This window comes from Accipiter gentilis, chromosome 20, assembly GCF_929443795.1.
Source record: "Accipiter gentilis chromosome 20, bAccGen1.1, whole genome shotgun sequence".
Lineage (NCBI taxonomy): Eukaryota > Metazoa > Chordata > Aves > Accipitriformes > Accipitridae > Astur > Astur gentilis.
The window spans coordinates 25,109,821-25,120,269 of record NC_064899.1 but is presented as its reverse complement, the minus strand read 5'-3'; the positions used below and the strand labels follow the sequence as shown (position 1 = coordinate 25,120,269).

Below are 10,449 nucleotides of genomic sequence, written 5' to 3'. Positions count from 1 at the left end.
CTTTATTGGCCATAATTTCAGTGAGTTTCACCTTCTTGTGGAAAGAGTTCCCCCATTAGACTAGGTCCTCTAGAGAATACCCCGTCCTGGTCTTTGTGCACTGAAGGCTGCTCTTTGAATGCCACTGTCATTATTTTGCTTCCCTCTTCCTTCCTGACCTTAGAATAACAGATACCATCACTTTGTGATTATTTTTATCCAGATCACTCAAAAAAGAAGACATTTTATTTCAACAGAGACACCATAATTTTATTGGAAATAATTGACAGAACTGCAAGAATTTTTAACTCGGTGCTCACTATGTATATTTTGTTATTACAAAACTGCTCTCTGGTTGAAAGTCCTACAACTGCAGCAGCTTGAAAGCTGCTTAACAGAATGTCACAAATAGCATTTTTGTTTATCTTCCATACTTTGTGCTAGCAAACCTCCCCACATGTGGCAAACCTATTAGTTCAAAAGAGGAAGTGGTAAACAGGCTGTACAAAACTAATCTTTCAGTATGTATAGCAGTCTTTTTTTCAGTATTGGCAGCCTCCATTTTAAAGGGAGTGGCTTTTTCACTTCATTTCAGTTTATCCGTAGGCTGACTTAGAGTTCTGCCATCATCTGTCTCCAATTCGTCTACCTCTTCCTGTAATTCATCCTCCAGCTCACAGTTCAAGACCAATTCAGTGTCATCATCCCAGTCATCAGCTTCGCATCTGTCCAGTAAGTATTTCTGTGGTGTAATGTCATCATCAGGAGGATTCCTTGTTTTTTTCTTTTTCATTTTCTTTTGAATCTTAGAAAGCTGCTGCTCCTGCTCTTCTGTCCAGGCAATGCTTCCTATATCTCTTGACACTTTCAGTCTTTTGTAGTCCATTATCTGCTTATTCAGCAGTTCATGATCAATACCAAAAAGATTAGACAGCATGGGTGAATCTGAAGATTGAGTTGCTGAAGAGAACAGTTCACTGTGGAAAGGAAAACAAATATGGGTTTTTTTCCCCGTGTATATTTTAAGGGGCAATGCTAACTGTGACAACTTGAGTAACACAGAAATAAACTGGAGTCTTCAGTTTGACTTTATTAATGCACTGTGTTCCGCATTGTGCACCCTATGTTAAGAAGGAAGAGATACCACCAGACTATGTGTCCAAGGACAAGCTGTGCATAAGCCTGCCAGCGTGTCAACAGATTTAATGGGAGGAAGCCAATAAAGCAACTACATTCCAGATAAAACTGCTTGTTTCTGGGAAAAGCTGTGCATAGGTAACAGCATGAGCACCGGACCTGGGAGCCCCAAGGAAGTTAGACTTCTCCCAGCATTTCCAAGGAGTGAGAAGCAGCAGCCTGTGCCCAAAACACGTCAGACAGATGTATGAGTGGCAGTATATGGCACCTTGAGCTGGACTCAAGTATTTCCACAAGACACAAACAGAGGAAGAGGTTAGGTACCCTGTGGGAAAGTCTGTCACAACAATGATTTTCCCCAACAAGCTATTTCTGACTTGCACCTGATGACCGTCCTGTGAGACATTAAGGCACACAAGGCATTTCCACCAACAGACTGCAGCCCACAAGTGTGAGGCTGTTGGCTTTGAGAGCATCCAGTCCACAGAACCATTATTCCAATAGACTGTTCAGTCCTATCCCTCAATAGCCAAAAATCCCTCACAGAAGAATGCTAAATTAACTTACTTTTTGTTAACTTAGGGAGATCTGTCAGTAAACTTGTAACTCGTGTATAACAAACCAAACTTATACCAGGAAAAAAAGTAGCCAAGTAGAGGAGTACTGGTAAAAGTAGAGCTTTTATCCTCATGAGAAAGTTACCAGCAAGAAACAAATATTACTGCTGCAAAGCGGTATTTTTTTAATTTAATTATCACGAACACATTGAGTCTTGAATTCTTAGAAATCCTAAAAATATTTCCCTCATAAAAGTAAAGATACTAATACCAGAACAAGTATTGGGTCTGCATGTGACAAGTCTGATGACTCTGTCACTCAGAGTACAGGCATCAAACACAACTGACTTCTAAGACTGTGTTCTGGTATCACCTTATGGGCTAGTTGCCTCTGAAAGCATATACACTATGCTGTTACAAGTGACAATTCAGTCATTCTCCGCAGCTTAACAGAGGTCCACGTATATAAAAAATAGACTTTACATATTTGCAAACCTGTGGTCTGCAGCAAGGTACCTGTGCACAAGAACCGACAACAAAATAGCCTACGAAAATGTGTCTGCACTAAAATATGAAAGTAAACCAGAGCATATATACTAAGAAATATTTTCCCTTTATTTTAATAAATGGGTGTAACTTCAGTAAAGAAAGCTTAAGCTACAAAATAAAATGCCATCCTCTACATCTAATTGCTGGGATGATTACAAATTAGTTTGGTCCTAGGCTATTCTGTTAGCCTCTTCTGTTGATATAAGGGCCAAACTGATCTCTTTAAAAGCCGAGATGCCTTTTCAGTAAGGTCTTCCAAAAAGTCTCTCTCTTCTACTTCCTATTTCCTTGTACCGCCATTTGCTGAACTCTGAGATAACAACAACGTACACATCTAACTAAAATATACTTTCTGTCATGTCAAATAATACCCAATTTAAGTGCGCCAACAGAGATGAAAATGGATATTTGTACAATTCCAACTCAAAAAACCCACCTAGAATCATTTTGAGATAATATTTCTTCTTCTTCTTCCGGAGGTCCAAAATCAGCAATTGACAATAATTCCTCAATCTGTTAACACATGAAGACAATACATGTTAAAGGTCCCGTACTAAATTTACTTTGTTGACACCTACGCAAGAAACAGACAAGTACCTAATGGCAAATATTTTATTTTCTACATGTTTGGAATATTTAGCAAAACCATTTCAAAATAGCCTTTTCCTCCATTTACATGGAACTGCTTATATTTGTTGCCTGGAAGTTTGTGTCAAATAGCGTACCCGATCCAGGGATTCCTACAAAGTTTTTTGCCTCACGTACATTCTGAACAGTTGGCTAGGGACTGTGTGACATATATATTTTTTATTTGGTCTTATGTCTTGCAAATCCTTTTTTATAACATCCTTGCACTGAGATTTTTTTCACTTCTTCCCCCTTTCTGCAAGTTTGTATTTCTAGTACATGTAAATATTGAGTTCCCAACTCCCTTTTAACATGGCACCTTACCAGTAAATGCTACAAAACTAGTATATTCAGTGCTTATAGACTGTACCTAATTGTGAAAATTTTATCTTATTTGAAACTTTCATTCCTACTTTTCTTTACATTACTTCCCTTCTAATTCAGCGTATTCTAGGAGCTGGATTGGATGGTCCTTCCCTGTCTTCCAATACTTAAAAATTAGGTTCAGCTACGTTATTTCAAGCCCTGTTTTTCAAATCTGTGGATTACATAAATCTGATGATCTGCAAAGTGTGAAAAGATGATACACCTAAGTGCTTCCCAGTGCCATTCACTGACAGAAGCTATACAAGGAGGGTTTTTCTTGTCTTGTGTGGTTAACTTTCTTGGTGCCTATGCACTGAACTTGAAGGTAAGGTAGTCCAGGCGTTTTCTTCTTCAAAAAGAGTAAGTCGTCATTTAACAAAGTTTGAGAAACAGTGATGAATGGAACAGGTTCCACAGTAACAGACCTGAAAGGCAGGACCTGCAGGAGTAGATATTTGTAGCTCCATCTAGGTATGTTAATAATAGAGTAACAGTAACGACAAAGTGCTTCCATAATCACTTGTTACCTGTTGTGCAGAATTCCTTGCGTCAATTAGGGGGAGCATAATAATGAATATAAACGGCTTCCGGAAGTGTTTAGTCCATTCCTATTCTTGTGCTTTTTGTTAATGCTAATGCAGGTGAAAAACATTTGCACTGTGGATCAGTATATTGGCATGAAACTCAGAATTTTTCTGACCACAGAAAGTTCAAACAATTCACTCTATTTCTAAAGAATCTGAAGTTCTTGTTATCCCTTCCAGCTCTGCTAATACACACTGCACAAACCTGTAAGTCACCAACAGTAATTGGTTGTAACTGTAACACATCTAAGAACAAGACGCCTCAGGGCACAGAAATGTGAACGTGCTCTTTTCAACTAATGTTCCTCACATTCACATCAACAGCTTGAGGAGACGTTTTTCAGGAAATTCCACTCGGTGTCACCTTTCTCTTCTGAATATCTCACTATTGAAAAGATCTCACTTTACAGTCCTAATGACAGCAAATTCCTAGAAAACATCATATTCTAGCAATATTTCAACTAGTTAAAACTATCAACACCTTGACAGAAAATGTGAAATAGTAAAGATGATTTTAAAAATTAAAAAAAAAAAAAAAAAATAGTATGAGTGAGCTCACATCCTCTATGCAAAGATCTGCACTTCCCTAGAAACATTTTAACAATTCACAGATGGAAAAAGATTGGGGTAAAAAAAAATTAAACATCACTGATTAGATTCAATGGAATTTAAAAAAAAAAAAACATAACATTTAAAATGTGGAAGACAGCTCCTCAGACCTCATTTCTATAATCTGTATACCAGGCAATAGACAACTGCCTACCCTATATTATTCCTTAAAATCATAATTTCATTTTTTAGGATTTCTTTTTTGGCCTAATGGTCTGGCCTACAAGCTTCTTTGAACACTTCACTTCAGAAATTTTAATAGTAACATCAGAAAAAATTCAGAAGGCAATACCTACAAGAATTCTTTTACCTTGTATATAAGCATCAGTCCTACTCAAGATTCTTTGCTAAAAAGCTTTGGAACGTGAAGAGGAAAGGGTATAGACAAAGACTGATTTTTAATGTTGATTGGTAGAGCAATTGAATGATCATTCTCTCCATGTTCCTAAGCATTATGGTATACTAAGTCACCATGTTTGCATATCATTATATTTGTACACCAAGTCAAAGATTACAATTACCTCTTTTACAGCTGCAGCTTCTTTGTCTTTTAAAAATACTATTGGAGGTACATTTCCTAGAATCTGCTGACTTGTCAGAAGATACCTGGCAAAAATACAGCATTCACCAGTATGAGTAACAATACAGCACCTCCAGTACAGATAAAATATATTAAATTAATTCCAGCAGTACTGCAAATTTAAAGATAATGGTTTGCAAAACTTACAGTCTGATGGGTATCCATTCAGGCTAGTGCTAAGCAATACATCACTGCAGAATCCCAACTCCAAATGTATAACACAATAACTACTAGCTGCAGATCCCACCGAGTATTTGTCTCCTACATACACAGGCTGGCGCAGGTCTTTCCCCACTTCATTTGGCTTCCTTATCCCCACTGTAGGGGTGAGAGCAGTGGGGGACAGAGCCCTTACAGCAGGGCACGACAACTAGTCCTACATGCGAGCTGCAGGAAGGACTGACAGGGCTCCCCTTGTATTCTTCCCAGCCAGCAACATTCCTTGTCAAAGAGTAGAAACTGTTGGGAGTAGAAGAGAGGACTGTGGTGGAGCAGGAATTACACAGCTTAGGGAAACGGGGGAAAGGAGATGGCCCTATGGGTGTGCTTCAGTGCTGCCTTCCCCATGGGGTGAAGTCCTGATCCTCCAACAGACTGGCTGGATAGCAGAGGGTAAGCCAAGGAAAGAGGGAGAGACAAAAATCTCTGCAATATCCTGAAAACTCACTAGACCCTCTGCCAAAAATGGGTAAAAGCATTACAATACACAGTAGCATCCCAACATTTATTTTTTGGTCTCAGTATTGCAAAGGATTTCTGTAACATCAGTCATCCCTTCTGGTGGTCCAAATTGTCCATAGCAATCAGAACTGCTCAGTGAATCTGCAAGGAGAAACTTGTAATTGCCAGTCCTCTTGTGCAGCATCATATTCTGGCCTACTGTGGTGCATAGCATGTCCTGTCCACCACCACTAGTACAATGAAGTGAAACTTCATCCAGACTCCTCTTTCTTTCTGCTCAGCCCAGTCCAATCCTAGGAAAGCACAGAAGCCAAGTAAGGCAGCTGTGCTCCAGCAGGAGAATACACAGCTGGTCTGATGCAGCCATCCTTCCCTGGGAGGCTCATCACAGGAGATGCTCTGACTCCAAACATCTAAAAAACTAAAGCATCCTAACAGGTCAGATATAGATTGTTAGGAATACTTAAGAAATGGCACATGGAATGGTACATGGCTATGAATATATGAAGTGGTCTGTTTATCCCATAGCAGTACCGTATACGCGGAGCACTCTTCTGCAGTACACTTTCAACGTAACTTTCTTTCTCCGTAGTGGCAGCAGGATTCCAGTACACACGACAGGCTGAAAAGTTTGATGCCAGGGACACCTGCAAAAAGACAAACGTTTCTTTTAAATTGTAGGTACACACACACTTCTTACACAACAAAGTCTCTGATTCATGAATAAGCATACAGTGACCCAAACTGGATATGTAAATTCTCAGGAGAACCTCTTCCATCTCTGCTCTTAAGAACCGTAATTACATGGTGCCTTTATAGAGGTAGAGTTTAACACCAAGTAAGATTCACAGTCAGTACCTGAAAGAACTTTTTTTATTTAGGCAAGTCACTGCCTAATCTCCCCTTCAACGAGATTAAACAGAGGAGAAGTCTGTCAACACCTGCAACATTACTGACAGTGCTGCATTTAGTCAATGCAATGGTGCTACCACCACCAATAGTCCAGAATGACAATTTATGGCATGCTGTTTTGGAATACAGTTGAAAGTGCAAGTTTCCGCTACAGAAGGACTTGTGACATTGCCTGGTTTGTTGTCACCCAGTGTTTGGTTTTGATATTGACAGAAAAGAGGACGCCCTCCATACCACTGCAATGTAAGAGTCTCTCCAGTTCTAAGGCCTGCTGGCAACCTCCAGTGCCTGAACCCCTAGCTCACTAACAGCTACTATTCATAGCTGTCATGCATGCAATTGAAAACGCATGGTGTGCAGGGGCCAAAGGATTCTGAAAGATTTCTGTAACTGTCATTCATCGCATCCACAGCAGCCTCTTATAGAACAGGTTCTCACTATGAGAGCACACTCAGCAAACTTCTAATAACCGATCTGGCTCAACCGAAGGAAGAAGCAGGGGAAGAGGGAAGAGAAAGCATAAACCACCCATTGGAAGGCACAGTTCAGAGATCATCTAGTCCAGAAACCAACTCTTCAAACAAACAGGTGTCTACATACATCAGCAGGAAAAGACAACTCTGTCAGAGTATTCCCAGGAGTAAAAACTGCATCACAGTCTGCTGTTGGCAGTGCTACTCTTTCCTAGGGCAGAATGGACTGTCCCCAACAACCAAAGTAGATACTGATTTTTTCCACCACTAACTAACTCCTCCCTCAGGAAACCCACCACTCTATAAAAAACCCACCGTGATCATTAACCAGCTGTTTCTACTGCAGGATCAACCCTCCCCATCTCCCACACTGAGTCAGATGTAAGCACATAACAACCCTATCTAACACAAGCCATTTCTTCATCATCACATGAATAATATCATTGAGCAGATAAAAGTTTGATATATCAGGCCTGAAGCACAATTCTTATCTGTATCACTATTATGTAATTTTAACTTTTGATACCGAAAAAAACCAAATTCTCATGGATTTCAGAAAGCCTGCTAGAAGATTTCTTTTGATAACAGAAGTAATGGTATCAGACCAGAATCAGCTCAAGAGTAAATCGGGACTGAGTCTCAGCCATGTCCGAGTGCAGCACGAACACTAAGCACTACACAGTTACAGTAAAAGCTGTACTATATTTGGAAGAAGGCTGTTTCTTTCCCTCTCTCACGTTATAAGTTGTTTCATTTACAGCAATGCCTCCTGAAAGTGCTGTGGCTTGCCTACACCAGCTAGTATTTTTATGTGCAGACATGCCATCTAAGTTAGACGAGCAATCCTCAAAGCCTGAGAGAGACAGAAATACTATATGAAGGCTACTGCACATATAGAGCCAATTCATCTTGCCCATGTAATTTTAATCACTTGCTTGAAGACAGAATGAATTCAGCTGGCAAAAATGTCTGTCTGAACCACAAATGCCAAACTCCTCGTACCAGATGCAGCTATGAGGTGCAAGTATTTTTCCATGCTTCTAACTAACAAAACTAAGTCCATCAAGCTTTTAAGGCAAACATGGGTATCATTTAATCTTGGCAAAACAGCAAATGTAGAAGAAAAAACTACAGACAACAAACAAGAATGTGGAGACTGACTTAGTTCCTGAACCAGAGCTTTAACATCCCTTTCAAACCAGTGAACTATGACAACGTTAGCTACAGTTAGGTACAAATTCCAATTCTTTCTGGAACCGTGCTTGCCAATGTCATTTTCTTCAGCTTGCCTTTTTTTTTTTTGAACTAAGCTCATGCCTCACTTAGGTCTTCTACCTGTGTAATGATGCCGGTGAGGGACACAAGGAGGTATCAACTCTCACACAGCTGCAAGAAGAAAAAACTCTTGGAAAGATACACTTACATTGGCAAAACCAGGCTCCTTCTGAAAGGGCAAGGCAAATAATACATGTCTGAGTAACAGAAAATAAGTCATATCGGGAGAATCACCATTTAGTTGGCCTAAGTTGCATTTGCACCATAGTGGCAAAGGTCTACTAAGCCAGGTACAACAGTGGCAAAGTTCTCCTAGCGCGCAAGGTGAATCCAGACCTTGCTGTGCCCTGCCACATCAGAAGCAATGCAGTAAAACTCCTCCTGCACACACACATCACAACACCCAGGGGAGCTTCTTTGGCACGCCATGCTGACCTCAGGGTGTAGTCAAAGCGGCTCAACACGAGCTGTAGCTTTGGCACTTGCCTTGCAGATTTCCAGCTTGAGATCATAAAGTTCTTGATTAACTTCAGAGGTAGCCATCATCTCTGTCACAGCTTTATGAATAAGACTATTCAAGACTCTGCAGCGTATGTTATCTTCTTTCCTAGTTTTTCTCTGGTCATCTTTCATTACAGAGGCCAACTTGGTTTGTTTATACATCTTTAAAAAGAAAACAACAACACATTAATCAGTAGTTACGAACTTGTATTAGGCAATTATATACAGTCTTGTGCACTCTACTAAGTACACTCTCAGAATGCCATTACTGCAGCTGCGATGGCTTTATATAGGTCTTATGTATCAGGTGTTTCCATAAAGAGTATTTCTGTTCACTAAATCTTTGACCATCATGTATTACAGTCAAGGTTTCTTAGTTTCTTCATTATTTTGTAGCAAGTTATATAGCTCAATAAATCTGTTTTCTAAAATATGGCACGTATTAACTGAAAAGCATTGCTTGTTTGAAAAACAAACAGGAAAACTTGTTTTCTGTAAAACTGAGCTGGTATCCAGAAGTTTTAACCTGGATCAGTTCTCTGCTGTGGGTTCAAGAGCGTGCAAGAGAGTGTTGGTGTTGCTGCTGGCGCAGACCAAAGATCAGCACAGAAGAGCGAAACGGCCACGGGGAGCCGAAGGGCTTCTCTCCACAGCAATCCTGGCGTGTCATAGTGAAACCGGAGCCCTAGTGTTCATTCACAAAATTGTGCTCCTTCTCCTACAGAAAACGTTTTTCCCAAAATTGGGACACAACAGCAGAAGCCCAAGCTTGCTCCTCCCGGCACGGATAAACGCAACGCCTCAAAAGCTTTCACTTACCATTTTAGATCCCAGGGTCGGGCTCTCGTACCAAAACTTCTTTCTTTTGGGAAGAGGAAAGGAAGTCAGCTTTACCTTTCAGCAGCTCAGAGAAACAACGGGCTTCCCCGTGTCAGGAGAAGGCCGCCCGCCTGAAGGCACACGACGGCACCCGTGTGTCACACACCCCCCAAGCCGTTCTCCCCACCAGCGGCTGCGTGGCGGGCCGGGCCGGGCCGGGCTGGGCCGGGTGGAAGAACAACCCCACGCTTTCCTCAGAGATCGGTGTAACGTGGCACAAAACCGTCAGCGGAGCCCCACGGGGCACCGGGGTTGCTGCTCCAAGGCCGCCCCGGCGCGGGTGGTTCTCCCCCACGCTACCGGCAGCACGGCAGCTCCCCGAGACCCGCCAAATCCTCTCACACAAACCAAATCCTCTCACACAAACCACCCCCGGCCCTCCCTCCCTCCCTCCCTCCCTCCCTCTCTCCGCCCGGCACCTACTTCTTTTTGCGGAGCATTTTCCTCAGCAGGTTCCTGGAACCGCTCAGGGCGGCGGAGCTGCGCAACGCCCGCCACCACCGCGGCACCGCCGCCGCCGCCGCCCGTCCGCTCCACATAACCGCCGCAGCCGCCCGGCCCGGCCCGGCCCGGCCCGGAGGTCGCCGGTAGCGGCGGCGGTGCGGGCTCCCCCTGGCGGAGCGGCGGCCTCCGGCGGGAGGCCCCGGGGAGGGAAGGCGGGAAGAGCCTGAGGTGGCTTCGGGCACAGGCGAGCGGCGGGGCGCCGAGCTGAGGGAAAGCTCACCCCCCGCGCCTCAGCG

At 42.4% G+C, this 10,449-nt stretch overlaps 1 protein-coding gene across 1 annotated transcript; it reads right to left on the bottom strand.

The window, feature by feature from the left end:
- Positions 1-228: 228 nt before the first annotated feature.
- Positions 229-10,266, bottom strand: RBFA (ribosome binding factor A). Its single transcript, XM_049824131.1, has 7 exons — positions 10,133-10,266; positions 9,650-9,692; positions 8,816-8,992; positions 6,204-6,316; positions 4,930-5,014; positions 2,659-2,735; positions 229-956 (listed from the first exon to the last, which is right to left on the bottom strand). The coding sequence occupies exons 1-7, from the start codon at positions 10,246-10,248 to the stop codon at positions 566-568; spliced, it is 1,002 nt and encodes a 333-aa protein (XP_049680088.1). The 5' UTR covers positions 10,249-10,266; the 3' UTR covers positions 229-565.
- Between the last annotated feature and the right edge of the window lie 183 nt (positions 10,267-10,449).